This window comes from Bemisia tabaci, chromosome 7 (assembly GCF_918797505.1).
Source record: "Bemisia tabaci chromosome 7, PGI_BMITA_v3".
Taxonomy (NCBI): Eukaryota; Metazoa; Arthropoda; class Insecta; order Hemiptera; family Aleyrodidae; genus Bemisia; species Bemisia tabaci.
The window spans coordinates 35356245-35375037 of record NC_092799.1 but is presented as its reverse complement, the minus strand read 5'-3'; the positions used below and the strand labels follow the sequence as shown (position 1 = coordinate 35375037).

The 18793-nt window shown below is 40.7% G+C and overlaps 1 protein-coding gene across 3 annotated transcripts in view; it reads right to left on the bottom strand.

The window, feature by feature from the left end:
- LOC109032067 (diacylglycerol kinase eta) overlaps window positions 1–18793 on the bottom strand; it is a 127204-nt gene that overhangs the window by 81869 nt on the left and 26542 nt on the right. Inside the window, exons 1-2 of one of the 3 annotated variants that reach the window (XM_019043994.2) lie at window positions 10157–10577; window positions 8535–8726 (exon numbers count right to left, since the gene is read on the bottom strand). In XM_019043994.2, coding sequence (XP_018899539.2) covers window positions 8535–8591 — 57 coding nt within the window. In that variant the 5' untranslated portion in view covers window positions 8592–8726; window positions 10157–10577. Of the gene's footprint in view, window positions 1–8534; window positions 8727–10156; window positions 10578–18793 lie in introns of those variants that run through there. The other 2 variants (XM_019043992.2, XM_019043993.2) reach the window with 2 other exon arrangements.

Sequence of the window (18793 nt, the reverse complement as noted above, 5' to 3'; positions counted from 1 at the left end):
TTATCAGGGTGTTCGCAGCGAACACCCTAATAATCGATTCTTTACCACAGCTCGAATGGGGAAATATCGATAGTCGAACATTCACGCCTCGCCACTGATGACGTCAGCACGAGTCCGAGTCCTGAGCCCGCAATGACGTTATCTGCCGATCGGCCTAAATTAAACAGGTACAGTGTACACCATGTTTAGCGTCAAGGTCCGAACAATTCAAATCCACCCGACAAAAATTCTCAAACACCAATTGCCCACTCTCGTTACTCACTGTTTTAGCTTACTCGTTCCGAAAGCGTTGCCACTAACTTATGCAAATAAACGCTTGAAAGAGAGTTGGGGGTGATTCCCTAAACTGGACCACTAGACAAGGTACGAATTTAAGCATTCTGATCAGGGCCGGATTTACGTTTTTGGCGCCCTGTGCAGAAATTTTCGAGGCGCTCCCTCGCACGTCCCCCCCCCCCCCCGCCCGCGCATTTCCCAACCCGACGGTCTACTGCGAGCTAACTCTAACGAAATACGAATTTTTCGAGTGAATGAATGATTCTGGGGCAGAAACCAAAACCAGGTACATGTTCCTTTTACTGTTAACGACGAAACTAAGAGAAAGTTTGACCCTTAAAGTCTAAGGTCTGGTCATTTAAAAGTTGGAACGCAATACGATCAATCAGCAATCAGAGTTTCTGAACTTTCGACGCAATTCTCAATTTTTTGCAAAGTTTGGAAAAAAAACCCCAAAATTTGGCGCCCCTCAAAATCTGGCGCCCTGTGCAGCTGCACCGATGCACCATAGGTAAATCCGGCCCTGATTCTGATGCGTCATGTTTCTTAACCAGAATTTCACGTAGAGCACGATTCGCGCAACGAAAACTAATGAAACAAGCTCCAAACGAAGATATTAAAGTTTTTATTTCACATTGGTTACGAGGAATTCGAGCTGCCCGCTGACAAGAAACTCAAAGCTCTATGTGAGTCAAATCGCGCACTACAACGGTTTCAACAAGCTTCTCAATCGAGAAATGTTCATATCCCGTGTTGTTCAAACTATAAGCAATGTGCTGCAGCTGAGCCAAAGCGTCAAGATTGAGGTTGCCAGATTTTCATATCTCACAGACTGTCATGATAACATTTAGCGCACGATGTGAATCACGCAGAGCATTGAGTTTTCATGAGCGGGTGGTTTGAATTCACGCACCAAGAATCGCATTAAATATCTTCAGAGGGAGTTGATTTTGGTAATTTTCGTTGTGCGCATCGTGTTTTATGTAAAATTTTTGTGAAGAAACGTGTGTCAGAATGCTGAAATTCGTACCTTGTCTAGTGGTCCACTGTCTGGCAAATTTGAAGAATAATAATCACAACTATCCCAATGTCTTCCCTTTTTAACGAAGGGAATTTGGCAACGCCTGAAGACTCATACAACGTTTTTCCAAAGCGCGGCAGCGCTGTAACTTAAACGAGGCAACGTGACGTTGGACCGAAGTCACGGTCGAATCGGGATTGAACATATCGGATTGGAAAATATAAATAATTAGAGGAGGAATGGGGAGTGCATTGCTGGAGGCTCTAGCCGCCCCCCCCCCCCCCCGCCCGCTTAGGTGCCCTTTCGTCCCCGAGTATCTGATACTCGTCGGCTGGTCGGCATCGCATCGGTTTGCAGTGCAGCTGTGCACTCCGACCACAGCCACAGCTCGGGAGCCTAATAACTTTATCTGCATCAAAACTCCGTAAATTCGGTCCACTGGCACGGAAATTATTGCTACTTTACATTGTTCTCTCATACCGCCACGCCGCGCGCCGCACAGTGGATCGAGTCAATGGGGAGGGTCGCACATGATTTTCCTTACTAAAACTGCTAATTTAGATGTTTCTTTCGAGGAAGGAGTAGAGTCCCTTTATACTGGGAGTCAAGACAACACCCTCTCATGGAGTCACAAACGGGAATAAAGATTACACAAATTGAACGTTTTTCGTAATCTCTGATCGGCCCATTCTCAAATTCCTTTCTCCGTTCCTTCTCTCCTTCCGTTTGTTCCTTGCCGAACCCGTAATTCCCTGGTCCATTCCAGATTATAATCTTTGCAATCGGTGAAAATGTAATTTTTATTCCCGCTGTAACACTGTGAAGGCCTAAAATACGGGAACCAATCAGAAATGGATTCACATTGTCGTGACTCTCAGGATAAAGGGACTCTACGGGCAACTAACGTGACTCGCGCGTAAGCGCCTACAAACATAACAGGGATACTTCACGCATTGCGCAATGCGTGCAGTATCTCTGTTAGGTTTGTAGGCGCCAGCGCCTGTTTCGCGCTTGCATGCAGCAAGCCACTAATAGGCGCTATTAGTGGCACGTCACAGAAAAGCGATGTATCGAATTTTTCGCATTGGTAGCATTGAAAGAGGTTATGCCAATGTTATTATTTGGATCCAATTCGATATAATGGAGAATCCCTATGATGACGTCGCCACTAATAGCGTCTAGCGACCAAAAAAGACTTTTATCGATATCCCTCTTTTAGATGTTTATTTCGAGAAATTTTGAAGTTTGAAGGGTGATTTCTGAAGTAAATTTTACTAGAAAACCAATGGAACACTTTTAAGACCTTTAGGTATTGTAATAATGAAATTTTGAGCTTTTAAAGTTTTCGTCATTTTGTCCAACTTCTCCCATTGTCTCATTCTCTTGTGCGACGGGCCCATTCTTGTTTCCGTTGTGGCGTAACGATACCTCTCTCGATAACGACATGTAATCATTAAAAAGGTCTCGGGCAAAACCATCCCATCAAAATCCACGGAATATTTTTCTTTTCCCAACCGAGGAATTTAATTCAGGAGGTGCTACGATTAAGCTTTTAATAGTTGTTATTGCTCTTATGGTGTTTTAGCTGATTATGTAAAGGACACTCCGCTAAATATGATGAAACAGTAATTACCATGGTTTTATCTCGATTATTGAGGTCCTCTGATTAATATTTTTGCGTTGAGAATTATCAGACGGAAGGTCAGTTTTTTAAATCGAAAACAGGCCAGTCTAAAAACTTAATTTTGCCATTTTTTCAGTCCCTTTTTACAAAACCTCGAGTCTCATTACAGCTAGATACCTACATACGGTTTTGCGGAAGAACGCTCATTTATAAACATTCTTTGTCATTTTGGTTTGATATTAGTATCTGAATATTGACAGTGTTGGAAGGTTGGCTGCTCTTTTGGGCCCTCAGCCCTGTATGAAACGAATGTTCAGACTCTCGCTATAAAAGTACAATACTGCCGCGCGTGCTAAGGAAGAACGCCGTATAAACATTCGAGGGTTGCCAAATTTCCTTCGATAAAATGTTTATTTTTTAGGAAAGTTATGAATATTTTTCCTTGAAATTATCAGGAACTTTAGGTGAAGTTGCGAACAAAATTATCTGAGAAATTGGAAGGAAAATACTCCCCAAAGTTCCTGAAAATTAGTGATTTGTCACAGGAATGCTGCCAACGCCTGAAAGCTCATACGGCGTTCTTCCTTAGCACGGCAGGATAATACAATCACCGTGCGGTGTCTTCTGGAGAGATGGGCGGTAATTGGTCAAATAATGGGTGGGTAACTACAATAAATCCACCCCTGCTCTATCGTCCTGGTGGATTAGTGATTCAACCTTGACCAAAAAATTATTGGACTCACGGTCAGTCAGCAAGAAAGCAGAGCGGCGGGTTGGTCTTCGCCAATGGAGGGCGTCTAGGTTGGCAGAAAAGGGGTAGGGGGTCCGGCCCCCCCCCCTCAACCCCCCCTCCCACGGAGCACGGTACACCGGCACACCTTCCTTGTTCTAAATCTAAAAGAATCACGACCGGAAACTTCTCGGCTGCCCTAAAAGGCCGCTTTATCGACGAGCGGGCAGAATTCGAGATGCTTAATTCAGTCCCGAGATATCGATTATGGATTTCGGCAGAAGCTTTTCCCATCCAACGACCGGCCATCCCTAGGGCTGCTCATCGCGATGGTGCCTACGTCATTGGGGACTTATAAAAATTCGAGCAGAACTGCAGGACTATGCTGAGGAAAAGCGCCTTATCGAAAACCGCGAGTTGCCACATTTCTTCTGAAAAGATATGAGTATCCTGGAGAACTTCTGCATGGTTTTTTTTCTTACTACTACTAACAAGTCGCTCTTACAGCGCTTCTGTGCGCTCTGTGACACCCAACCGCCACTGATAGCGATCCTGCCAGAGCTCCTCCAGCAGATCGCATTTCCTCATTTCCTGCCTTATTCCCTCAATCCACGATTTGTCAGGGCGTCCTCTACGCTTTCTGCCACGGGGGACCCAATCCAGAACCTTTTTTCTTTATTTCTTTAAACTTTCCAAAAATTTCATTCGCAAATTAATCCATTGTAGAGTGTCTATATGAGGAGCGTACAGACACGAAAATTTCGGTAATTTTGGGGTTAGGTCATGGAGTTTTTAGGGCCCAAAAATGCATCAAACCTATGAATTCAAATGTTATCTCGAGCGATATATTATTACGATTGTTGCGATCTGTTGCTTGTAAAGCAAATTTTACTTAGTTTTTACGTGAATTTACTCATTAAAGCGAAAGAACGCTCATTAAAGACCATTCTTTGCCATCTTGGTTTGCTATTGGAATCTGAAAATTAGCAGGGACATTTTTTTGTGTTAGAAGGTTGGCTGCTCTATTGGGCCCTATAAGAGCTCCATATTTCCACAGGTCTTACTCTCCCTATGTAGGTACTCTTATCCGGTGCATCTAAAAAGAACCGCTCCGAGATTGGTCCTACATAATATAATGGAATAGAGGCAAGGAATTTTCGCAGGGTTGTAATAAAGTTTCACTTGCGAAAAGTTTCTTGAAAAACCCGAAAAGTTCATTGAAACGTTCAGAAAATAATTTCCGAGGGGAGAAAAATCTTTAAAAAAATCCGACCAATCAAAACCGACAGTAGAATTGATTTAGCAACTTCAGGCATGCATCGCCTGAGGCTGAGTTCAGCAATCAGCATTCAACATTCAGGAAACGCCGTTTCCCCGCCTGACTACACTTCATCAAAGTCCGTCAAAAATATATTTTCAAACGGGTCCCGGGTCCCATTTCCGGCAGTTTCGGAGTTTTTTTGTCACTTAAGGTTGAAAAAAATCTGAAAAATTCCTGGAAGCTTAGTTCAATCCGCATTTTCAGTAAATTAATTTAAAAAATGAGCGCCACGGACCGTTTCTATTGACATGTGGCCTAAATGAAACCTTGTAAAGAGATGAGCCCCCGATAGAATTTTCAACGAAATTTTCAAATTAGCTTCGGGGATACAGCCATCATTGAGCTTATTTTTTTTTAGCAAAGTTTTAAAAGCTAAAAAATGTAAAATAGGCAACGCTGTAACACAAAAGGCAGCTGTAAACTTGAGTTAAAATGTTTACTAGAGGCTGTTCCCATACTAAGATCTCGTTCTAGCCTCAATGAAGAATATTTCGACGGTGAAAGTCGGCAATCACATAACTCGTTTGTGGTGTCTGAAAATCTCCGCCTGTACTTCATTTTTTTAAAAGAAAACAAATTGACATTATTTCTTGAAGTTTTTGCAGAATTTTCTTCGAATTGAGAAGAAAAATCATGACAGTTTTAAAGAATTGTCGTTGAGTAGTTTTCCATTTAAAAAATAAAGTATGACAAGAAGTCTGCGACGTCGCAAACCGAGTTATGTGATTGCCGACTTACACCGTCGATTTGTAACTTTTCTCCAAAATCAGGGTGTCTACTAAAACAGGCTGGTCAAAAATAAGTACTCTTACATTACTTCTTCAGTACATTCTCGAGAAATTCAGAACCTCCTCCAACAGAAAAATTCCGTACTTTTTCAGTACTTCCATTTCACGAAATTAGAAAAATTTTAAAAATTTGAAATTGCGACAAAAATGACAAAAAATTAAAAAAAATTCCGGACCTTTTTGCGGAAATTCCGCACTTTTTCAGTACTTCCGGACCGCCCTTAAAAATCAGTACTATTTCCGGACTTGTAGACACCCTGAATATAAAACATTTCATCCGGTAAAATTTGGCAAAGTTCAACTGCTGATACGTCGTTGTTCCCTAAAAGGATAGAAAGAAAAGGAGGAAAAGAGTACAGAGCTGGATGCTGAATGCTGATGCTTTAAAACTTAATACAGGGCAGGAAATCGTAAAACGGGAAATAGCGAGAGCGGCCGGGAAAACTATTCCATCCGGTTGCCGCTTCGTCTGTAGGTACTGGAAAATCGCGTACCTCGATCGTGGTGTCTTGAAATTTCTCCTCGTGATTAAATTTTCTTGGAGAACAGTGCAACATAGACTGATATTTGGACCGAGTTTAACAGAAAGGAACCAAGCCACATCAGCTATTGCCAAGTTTAACTGGGCAATTAATTTTTTTACGGGAGAACGTTTGTTCGGATTTCTTTGAAAATTTTAAGGAATTTGCTTCGTACCTACCATGGAGAATTTTCACTGAAATTTGCACAAAAATCCGCAAAACCGTTTTCATGTAAAAAATTAAATTGCCCAGTTAAATTTGGCAATAGCTGATGTGGTTTGGTTCCTTTCTATTTAACGCGGTCCATTTTTGCGAGATATACGGGGTGTCCAAGGGTTAACGGTAGATGAAGTGCGGTTTTTTTCTGCAGGTCATGATGAGGCTTTTTTTTTTGGTGTAAATTTTTCTTCCAAAAATGCATCCCTCGGAGCTACAGTCCTTTAAATTTCTAAGAAATCACTCACTTCCTCTCCAATGCTGCTCACAATTCTGCTCTATCTTCAACCATATAAAGTTGATCCTTGACGTATTTTTCATTGCACTTTTCAATTTTGGGCTCAAAATCACATTGCTACCAGACTCAAGCAGAGATAGTTTGGGTTCTTTTCTCATTTTTTTTTTTTTTTTACAAAATTGACTTTTGGCTTTGGAGAGAATTCTATTACCCAAAGCTATATTGGATGTAAATTAATCCAAGCGCTAATTACACCACTCAAGAGACAAGTATGAATGAGCATCAAATTTATAAAAAACTGTTTCCCTTCCATCAACCAATTATGAGGTCATCGCCTGCAAGGCCATACAAAAGCAATAAAAAATTCTGATTTGGCTTAATTTTCTCAAAATATCAGTTCATAGGATCATAAGCTCTGAGGGACCATGAGTTATAAATGCTATAATACTTTTAAATGCTTTTCTACCTGCTGAGTAAGCTAAAATATGGCACCATGATTTTTTAGGTTTCAGAGAAGAACTTTCTTAGTGGCTGATGTTTCCAAATAAATTATCAATAGAGATATGATTATTCAGGGAATGATTTCCAAATTTTTGCCATTTTCTATGGCATTTTAATGTTTGCCCCACCCTCAACAGTGCCAGACCATGGTAAAGGTTGGTGTTCAGAAGCTAACTACTATCCCCTGTTGTGAGTTTAAAGTGAGAGATAACTTGCTCAATGAAAATTGCGGATCCATAGATTCATCTGTAAAATAGACTAGGGGTCGATAAAATAGGGTTTGATTGGTTCCACTGTGTTGGTGGAACGAGTTTCACTCGTTTCCCGCAATCTCAACCATGTCTAATATTGTTGAAAAGAGTATAGTATTTGAAAGTTTCGGTAGACAGGGTATTTTTGTTGGCCGTAAAAAAGATTGTTATGAAGGAGTGATGCACTGCTATTGATGGAGAAGCGGAAAACCTGACGCGTTAAGGAGTCTGAGCAATTACTTGACCAATATTTTTCATTTTTTAAAAGCCAATTTTAGATTTTTTTGTAGAATTGCCAAATATAATTTCACCAAAAAATCTACAAATGGCATAAAAATGTGAGATATATTGATAAAGTTTGAATCTCATCAAAATCTTAAGGCGCCATTGTGGCCAGCATGTTGAAAATTTAGGAGCGGTCAGAGATTATTTGGGAGCCAAAATAATTTTCTTTTTTATCTGAGAAATTACGATTATTGTTACAGTATTGCTTGGAAAGTAAGAAATGATCTAATTTTAATTTTTTTTTTTTTTAACTTATCATATTGTTTACCAACTTCACATTTTTTCACATGTTCATCATAGATTTGCTGCAACTCATCAGGATCGGATTTCTTCCAATTGCAATTGCACGTTTGAGGAATATTTCGGATACCCGCACATGCTTATTTGTGCGCCAACTTTGGCCATGGCTTTAATTATTTAGGCGCATAAGGCGCATGGCGCCTGTGGGATTCAAACAATGCTTGGTGCCATTAGGTGAATTTACTCTCTGCTTGAACAATTGCTATTGCTGCCATGGTTACACAAAGCAGTAAGTATCGCAACAGTTCAGGTACCTATTTCCAGGCACTCCAAACTTCCTATTTTTCTCTAACATGGTTCCATTCGTCCATGGTATCCACTTGTCAGTTAACAAAAGTAATTAGACACCAGTTCATGAAAATATATCCATCAAACGTAAATTAAGTACATAAAAAAAAAAATAAAAAAAAAAAAAAAAAATGAGATAAAAAATCAAATGAAAGAATCAAGAAGCTTTCTTACCTTATCATTGTGTAGGTCTTGATTAGATGGTGTTTTTGATGAATTCCAATCATCCATTGTGACTCAAATGATTTGGCTGAGTCGAGATAAATATCCGCAAACAAGAGGCGGATTTAAGGTAAAAACTGAGGTCGTACATTTACAGAGAACAGCACTTAAAGATGACACTGAATCTACTGCATCCTCATATCACTGAAAAAAGAAGAAAAAACATGATTAAAAAAGGATTTTCCTATAAGAAACACAAAATTTATAATTTCATCAGATTTAACAAGATACACATCACTAATCCAGATTCTGGGAATTCTGCTGGGACAGATCAATGTTAGAACAAAAATAAAACGTAATTTATTGATATGATCACTAAATCATTACAAAACTGGACATCACCTAATTTTTTTTTTCAGGAGAAATTCAAAGGGATATCAAGAAAGTGTCTTGAAAGTAAGAATAATACAAAAACTTAGGTTTCCTTTGTACACTGAGAACGTTTTGTTGGCACAAGTCTCAGTAAATCCAGGGTGAAGCTCCTAACTTCTCATTTAGCACAGCAGTGTAAAGAAGATAATTTAATGCTCTTCTTATAAGATTTCTTTTAAGTTATGCTTTAGAGGAAGAGTGAGAATTTTTAACTTTGATAAGGACTGACTAAGTATTGTGTTAAACGAGGGACGCAGAGGCATAACTAAACATTACATAGGGGTGAAAAGTCCGGGCGCTGACAATACGCAGAAAACATAAGGCAAAATTATACCTCCAAAAGTGAGGGTTTACAGATTAGGGTGTTTTCAATTTTCAAAAAGGAAGCTAAAGGCAAAATTCACAGTGAAAAAATTTGGCAGATCGTAAGAAACTGTCATGAGTTTAGGAGATGTTGGCACCAGTAAAATACGGCGCGCTCGTCCTGACGACAATACTAATAATAGTAAGTGGCTGTCGCACTTACATGCAGGCTGTGCACTTTGACCCATTAAGAATGCGTCAAAACTGTCAATTTTTCCCGCTACTTTCAAGCAAGATGTAGGTGCGGTACAGCATTCTAGTACTCTGAATGTTGAAGATATGTTCAAACTAAATGCTGCGTCATGAAGAAATTTACACCCTAGAGTACTAATACACTTCCTCTAGAGTCTAGTTACAAATTAACTATGTGAATGATCCAGTTACGAAAGCCCAATATTTAATTCCAAACTGTTTGTTTCTTAGCTTTAGAGGACCAATGTATAATTTACTTTCTTTCCGGGTTACCTAAAATATCCCTAAATGAATGCACACCTTCTGCTACTGATCTCTTACATTATTTGCGTACTCTACATAGGGCCTCATCATTGATTGTGATTAGCGGAAATTTAATATAAGAATCAATTATAATATTCGTCAGAACCAGTTAGTCCTGAATGAAATAGATAAACACAAAAGATAAAGCTTGTTGACAATTTAGTGCATGATATTATGGAAGAGGAATACGCCCACTTACTTTCAATTCATCTTTTTGCTTATTGCTCTTAAGCTCATGATGAAACAGAAAGTTAATTAACATAGGGACACATTAGAGGGAGATTCCTACAAAACGCTTCGAGTTCCTGAATGTAAACACCATAAAGAAAGTCAAAAATCATTACCGTAAAGGGTGAGGAGGCCTGATGCAAGAGATGACAGACAATTAGACCGAACGTCATAATGGTACGAAGAAGGCAGTGAGAGCTTTCTATAGGCGTAGATTAAGATAAGAGAGATAAAACTAAATCGAAATGAGAGTATAAACTCTTAAAGAAGAACAGGTTCATTGTGGGTAATTAGAACTTATCACTTATCACCCATGTAGAGACATTTTGAGGTTAGAATTAAACTACGGTTATGATAAAACTGGAAGACGAAAGTAAACAAACGCGGGTGAGGTACGATTTCACCGTCTAATGCACGATTTTGCTAACTTTTTACACGACGTCAATGACGCAATCGCGAGGAAGGGTTTAAAGTAGAAAATTGTAAAAATTTGGATGTCTGGTGCTGGAGACGTAGGACTTGTCTCTCGTCTGAAACTTCTCGCTGTTCGGTTCGCTCAATCCCCCGATTCGACGCAGATGCATCAGCCGCGTGCGTTTACCTTCCCTCCGCATGAGATTTGTTTACAGGCAAGGAGAAGATGAGGCAGCTTATTTCTCAGAGCTTCATTGGAGCGCTTGTTATTCTAGGATGATTCCTCTTTAAAAGTGAGTGACCCACACCTGATTTTGCTCCTTGTCCTTGCATGTAGTCGTCAAAATACCCTATATTAATGTCCTTATTCATGTCCCACCCCCCTCCACCCCACCCTGAAATGGACTGCATTTTGCAATTTGGAACTATAAATTCTGGCTCTTCTGGAAAAACACTTATGTGCATAGGGAAACTAATGGCACATACGTTGTTTTTAAACCGGGCTAGAATTTTTAGTTCCAAATTGCAAAATGCAGTCCAAATAATCATCCGACCGAAGTTTGGAAGTGCAGGATTTATGCATTTTTTTAAATTACTTGGCGCGAAATTGAATAAGCGCCAATGAAGGCGGGGGAAGCGGGGAGGGGGACCAGGAAACCTTAAAGCGAAGGGGGGGGGGGGTGCAGCAAAGGACCTGCGAATATTAGGTACCTATGTTTGAAATTTTCCTGTCACTGTTACGGCATTTTCGATGCATCGATGGCTAACGTTTAAAGAGCGCATCTCCCCTACAACGTTGCACATTTTTTTTGCAAAGTTTTCAAATTTCGGACTTGAGCGTCATAATTAGTTTTCTCAAGTGGGGAAAACAGCAGAAACATGAAACAATCCAGACATACGGCAATCTTATTGATGTAAGTTGAAAGTTGAAAATGCGTATCCTAGTTCGCGACGTTTCAGACTTCCTGACTTCAAAACGCCTTCTTTTTGTGCGTATGCAACATGGACATCCATGGAGCCCGAATAATTGTATCAAAGAGTGAACATGAAATTTGGATTGTGTTCATAGCATTAGACTCTAAATAAGGTAGCTTCAACTATTTCTCTTGCACAGTCACTTAATTCCAGCGTTGCCAATTGTGCCGATGAGGCAAACTATTTCTGATTTTTATCGCGACATTTTAAATTATGCGAGTAATGCTTTAATTGTTGAAATATACAACAACGTTGCCGTCCTAAAATATGGGCCTCGCCCAGGCCCGCCACATTGGGGGGGGGGGGGATACTGGGTCCCTGATACCGGGGCCCGTGTGGCACTACTTCGAATTCACCATAACCCTTCTCTCGTAAGGAAAAGTTAAAAATTTACCCTAAAAATTTCGCAAAATGTGAATAAGTGTTAAAAAATGCGCTGGAACACTGTAAGGTTCTTCTTACATCTTCGAAGATCTCTATTTATTTTCAAGATTTTTAGTATAGGTATAAATTATTTTTTGTAGGTGAATAAACTTCCCCCCATAAATGTAATGATCATTTATTTACTTTATCTTCATTCTAACCTCATTGATTTTCATGATATTATAAATTATTTTTCTGGTAGTAAAGGGGCGGGCGAAGGGGGGGGTGGCACTCATGTGGCTCAGACCTTAAAACTGGTACCAGGGCCCGAGCTGGGATGTGGCAGGCCTGGCTGCGCCCTTACCTTCTCTGCTCCCAGAACGATGAATGCGGCAAGGTCGTTCCATAGAAAAATCGGAGCGCATCTCAATAAATTTGTATTTTTTTTCCACTGAAGAGTTAGAAAAAAGTACAGTCAGAAATGTAAATCAACCCTTGATTAGATCAGAGCCTGGTGCAGCAGGACCCGAATCCTGTATAAAATATTTCATACGTTAGTGATTACCTAACCCTCTACCGCATGGAATTTTTTCGAGACACCGATTTTGATGAAATTAAAAAGGCGTATCTTTGAGCGTTTTTCGAAATTTTACTTAACTATTTCTTCAATAGTTCTATCAAAGTGTATGGAGGAAGATAAGCTAGTGTCACGCGATAAAATCGAGTCATCAAATTGTCAGGGTTAAAAAGAAAATTATTAGAGCTCAAAATGTTTGACTTTAATTGAAAATGTTGAACTTGTTGGCTTTGTCTTTACCGCAAAATAGTGTGGACCCAGCACCATTTTACCACCTTGTTATATAGAAACTTCTACTTCGAATACCTGCGGCCTGCAAGTATTTGGCGAAACGATTGGCGGAGTTAGCTAATCAGAGCTCACCTATTCCATAAAAAACTTGCGAGGCTCTGGTATTTGAAGAAAAATGCCTCACCTTGAAAATTTGATGACTCGATTTGATCGTGTGACACAAAGCTTTTAAAACATGTTTCTATGAATAGATTCCTGCTCCTTGGTTGGTTTGTTGCCTATGCTACGAAAATGAAGGAAAACAGGCATTGAAAAGAGAATATAGGGAGGATGCCAGAGAAAAAACTTTTGCGCCATCCTTAAAAAGTTGGCAAAGAATCACTAACAACGTGTTTACATCTTCATAATATCTTTCCGGGCGGCCCGGGCCTCCAATGAAAGGTATTAAAATGCAACAAACTTAGAAACTTCCTCTTGGAGCTCCAGCTTTCACAGCGTCAGGAGACGAAAGATGCTTATAGCTCTTCCTGGAATGAAGAGATGCCAAATTGCGCGATGAAATTTCCTCACTTCTCGCCAGATTTTAATAAAGAGACGCAAATTTGGCAGCAAAATCTGGCAATAATGCTAGCGTGAGATCCAACTTTTACCCCCGTCCAGTTTTGCGACGGTTTTTATAACCGCTCGCAATATAACAAACCGAGCTGCATTTTCTGCTTCAGAGGATATAAGGGCAACTCATTTAACTCCTGAGTGAACCCTGGGATAAACAAATCCTGGGTACCCTGTTTTTTAAGGCGTTTGAGTTTAGCAGAGATTCCTTCTTGGCTTAGAAGGTCAGGGATGACAAAAATCCTGCCGCAGATCATCAGTAAGCAAGAGCGTTTCACCGATGCGTCTCTACTCTCAGCTCTAGTGGAGAAAGAAAGAACTTTATTTGCCTTATGTACTGGCAAATTCGCCGTCTCACTATCAGCTGGCATAGCTAGGCGGTAAAGCGCTCGCCCCGTGACCAGAGCGTCCACAGTTCGCGCCCACGCGGTGCATATATTTTAACGCCTTGATCATATTTATAAATGCCGCGTAGGGCATCGCAGGGTTATTTTTTCCAAAAAATCTGAGTGAGGATTGCATTTTGATTGAAAGGTAATCGAAAAGGGCTCCTCTTGCTTCAGAGAAACTTCTGAATCCAAGGTCCAGGGCAGAGTTAAGAAATTTCATGAAAGATTACAAAAAGAAATTTCATAAGGAAATTTCAAGAAATTTTATGAGGAAATTTCAAGAAATTTTATGAGGAAATTTCAAGAATTTCATACGATGAAATTCCTTTAGCAACTCTGGTCCAGGGTCCCTGTATGAGGGTATACAGTAGTATACAGGGGCCGTCCAATAAACTTGTTTTTTCTTGGAGGAAAAAGCAGACTCCAGACAGGAATTAATGTAGCATAGTGTTCAGTTAACATCCTTTAGTATAAATTACGTAAGACCTTTTCCCCATTTTTTGACCCCCATACTTCTCCTTGTGCAGCACCGTAAGGCATCCCTTAACCCCCCCCCCCCCCCCCAAATTACGTAAGTCTCGACTAACCCCCCCCCCCCCCCTTTCTCAGTTATCGTAGATCGAAGCATGACGTTTCCCTTTAGAACACAATGAAATTTTTAAGCCACAATTTTTTTATGTGAAACCAAATTTCTGGAGTAAGTTCACAGGCAAGATTCATGATATAATTAGTTTAATAAACAAAAATATGGAGCAAAATTGAAGATTCTTTTGGCCTTGGGAGTAAATAGTTAAAAGTATAAAGTTGACGTGAGGATGAAGTCACTACTCATCATCGTGAGAATGAGTGGAGAAGTGGGAATCAAGAGAAATGATAGGGCATGGTTCGATCGGCCAGCAATCGGTGGTTTCCTGATTTCCTCTATTTCATCTTGAATTTTATTATCAACCTGACGAAATATGGATTTTTGCATTTTCTTGAAATATAGGCTAAAAAGTTGACGTAAGGCTCAGCCGTACCCTCTCCTCCCCCCTCGTAAGGCAACGAAAGGCTGTTATAGACCCCCCCCCCCCCCCTCCCCTAGAGTCCCTTTATAACCCAGAGTTAAGACAACTCGATTATCAGCTGACTGGCAGCCGGCCTTGGCTGGCCATGGAGGCCGAAACGAGTGCACTCAAACGAACGATATTGAGGGATAAGGATAAGGAATCCTCCGATGTCTGTCATCCAAAAACAACAACATCAACAAAAACTGATCAAAACCTTAAAATTAGATTGATTAGTGGATAATTTCTTAATATATTTTCATTTTGGTGCGATTAAAATAACAATTCACTCTTGATAAACCACAATTTAGTTATATTTTCATTACTTTTGTTCACATTCGAGGTACCGCCATCTTGGTGCACTCGTTTCGGCCTCCATGAGCGAGAACCAATCAGAATTGGATTTTTTTTTAGGCCACTTTCAGCCTAACCAAAAGTGAGTTGTCTTAACTCTGGGTTATAAAGGGACTCTACCCTCCCCATGAGAGCCTTAAGTAATTTATGAACGGCCCCTTATTTAAATTTTTGGTATTCCTTATGGTCTTTATTACTTAAAATTCCTAATCATATAGATAATAGAAGAGAAATCATGCAGATTTTCCTTTAAAAAAAAAGAGCGTTTAATTTGGTTTGAATTTAAAAGATTCCTGCTTGGCCCGAAAGGCGAGGGTTGACAAAAATCCTGCGGCGCGTGGGGAGTGCAGTGAGTCTGCAGAAAGGAAACATCGATGCTCCCGATTGCGCACCAGACAGTTTGCGATGGAAATTCGGCAGGATTTTTGTCATCCCTGCCTTCCGAGCTCAAGGAAGGAATCTCTGCTGAACAGTCGACTCGTTTTTTAAAAGAAAACAAAATGTAGACGGATGTTATCCGTACCATTTATTTTGATGACCCATAATGTATGCCTCTCCTTCGTCTAAAAGCCTTAAAAAGCCATACGTCGACGGTATGAAACTGCAAAAATGCGGATCTCAGTTGCGAAATCTCAGCTCCTATTTAATTTTTTAAAGGAGACCGAGCTAACATCATGGCTTAAAGTTTTCACAGAATATCATTCATAAATAGGAGAAAAATCTTTGAAATTTTCGAAAAATGACGGTGACAAAAAATAAAGTCTGACAGGAAGCCTGCATCGCCGCAAATTGATATACCTATCAAACTCAAAATCTCTTGGCAAAGGAACGAATTGTAAAAAATATTTCTCAAAGAATATTTTGGTTGAATTCGCCGAACACAGCATTATATAGAGGTTGTGAAACTTGACATCTGTATTGTAAGAGTCCGCTTGTCTATACCGTCAAATGAAGGCGAAAAAATGAAATGCAGTGATGCATTTTTGGAAAAACCGTCATCTTACGTTTCAGATGGCACTCGCAGGACGCGAATCTGTCCATTAACCATCTCTGTTCCTAGATGGAACTCATTAAATATTCCATTGTATGAGTGAAGATTTCACGAGGAACACGTTTTGCGATTATCTTCGAGTGATAATGCTGCTAAGGTTTAACATAAGGAAAGTTTAACTTCCCACGAAACACTTGACAGGCAAATTGATAGGCGAATTAAAAGTCGACGCCTTCCTTTAGAAAAAAGCTTGCTGGGCTGATAGCAATGTGTCACATCAATTTTCTGGTGTGACTCACTTCCGAGGGTTTGTAATACTAGCCTATCATGAGCTTTTCACTAACTTTCTTTTTATCATTAAATCCGTGCATGCTAAGACATTTTACTATTGAGAGCACAAGATGAAAAAAAATCACATAAACATGAGACCTCCTAGAGATGATTTTTATGCAATCTTCCCGCAACTGAACGAATGTGGCAAAATTACCGTGCGCAACTAATCGTGCTCCCAAGTCGCGCATATTGCCGTCATGGTTATTGAAGGCTAACTCGACGTAAGGAAAGACCCGCGGTAAGATCATATCAATCAATGTGTCTTCCTTGCCAGGACTGAACGAAAGTGGCAAAACAACTGCTCGCAACTAATCGTGCTCCTTAGCCGCGCAAATTGCTGACATGGTAATTGAAGGCGACTCGACAGAATGGAGGAAGTCCCTGGCGCTCTCCGTTATTTTCTGGAAAATTGGGGGTACATGCGGGTAGGGAGGGAGGGGAGGCCAAGCCAGTCTAACGTGATGAAAAAAAGGAGTGAGGTTAGAGGTTGTCTTATGGGTGCATTAAAATGAGGGACGGGAGTCAAACACTCAGCCAAAATGCCTTAATGCTTGTTTCAGTATTACGTAAGGCATTTTTTCCAACTGTTTGACCCCTCCCCCCCTCATAATGTAAGACTCCCGTAAGATATCTCTGACCCTACTTTTGAATTACGTAAGATTGGCCGGAACCCCCTCCCCCATTTTTTTTAGAAAAAAAAACGGAGAAAGCCTGATAAAATAGCTGGAATATAAATTTAAGGCTTCTGTAAAGGTATTTTGATAAAAATCGGCAAAAAAAATAAAAAGCAAATGATTGAAATTTAATCGTCAGGGTGCTTACCAGTTATAAAAAACCAAAATTGGGGACTTTTAGGGGTATTTTTTTAAGAACATCTGGGAATTTTTTCCCGAAATAGTAAGAGCAAGGGAGCTAGTTTTTTTATTATTATTATTTTTTGGACAAATAGCCTTCTTTACAGCGGAAAGCTTACGTGAGACTCGGTTTGACCCCCACCCCTCTTTGTTAGGCTCCGTAAGAAAAGCTCGGACCCCCCCCCCCCCCCCCCAAGTGCCATACGTAACACTTGGACGGCCATTCGGCTTTGGCACGTTTAGACAAATATTGAATTTCACGATTGAACAAGCTTCATAAACTGAGAAGAAGTATAGCCACACCGGTCGAATCTGCGCTTTGCAGAACTCCGGAGGTGTTCCGAGAAGAAGGGTAGAATAGGTGTTCCCACCGTTAGTTTTGCGTACTTGCAAGGTGCAAGAAGCAACGAGGCAGCGGGTGTCGTGGGGGGGGGGGGGGGAGAGATGGGCGGCGTTCAGGATGGATATAAACCCGGAGCAGCATAGCGTGATTGATAAATTTTCCAGTTTGAGCTTTTAAACTTGTTTATAATTGGATTGAGGCTGCGGTGCTGAGTCTTGGGGGCAGGATTGCCAGGTGGGTCGCGAAATGACTCATTTCATATTTAAGCGGTGATTTTTTCCGGGGAGCCTGGCGGCGTTGCGCCGCGAGCTTTTGCCTCAGCAGCAGCGGTGGCTAGCAGCACTCGACGAACGACCCAGGACGGGGAGTGTTTCAGCGCCGCTGGATAATCGAGGATCAGAAGCTATGGCAGGGTAGGATAGGTAGCACAGGGGTGGAGAACTCACGGCAGGGGGTTGGAAACTGAAGGGGGCGGGTGGGGGGCTGGGGGAATGGAGGGAAACTGGGGCGACCGCGAGTAAACGTTCTTCATTCATTGTTTTCACCTCACTCTCCGTTCTTTTCCGTTTCATTCCGCCCGCACCTTCGCGCGCTTCCATCCCTCATTCGGAGGTCCTTCCCGGTTTTTCGCACGTACATCGGACTGAGTGAGTTGGAAAGAAAAAAAAAGACTCATTTAAAGGAACACTTTTGGCTTGTGGGAAGTCAAAACCTCTGCAAACCCTTTAGATGTTCGCCTTGCTTTTGAGCACGACGCGCTTTGATCACCAGCATCAACTTTCATAGTGCTCAGATGTACTTAGTTCTTTCATAGTACCGTGACTGAGCAAAAGTCGCAAAACTACTGCACGCAACTATTCGGGATCCTAAGCCGCTCAAATTGCCGGTGCTGTAATTGAAGGCGACTTGAAAGAATGAGAGACACGTATTCTGCCGTGCTAAGGAAAAACGCCGTATGAATCTTCAGGCGTTGCCAAAATCCCCCGGGTAAATCACTAAGTTATAGGAACATTTTTGAATATTTGTCTAACAGTTTCTCAGATAATTTTGTCTGTATTTGATCTAAGACTTCTGATAATTTCAAGGGAAAATATTCATAATTTTCCTAAAAAATGAACACTTTATCGAAGGAAATTTGGCAACTCTCGAATGTTCATACGGCGTTCTTCCTTAGCACGGCAGTATTAAAGAGTTGTCCGACACTTAAGAAATAAAAACACCAATCTCAAGGAAGAAAGCAATGGCAAATAGATCGTTTCGGAGCCAACCCA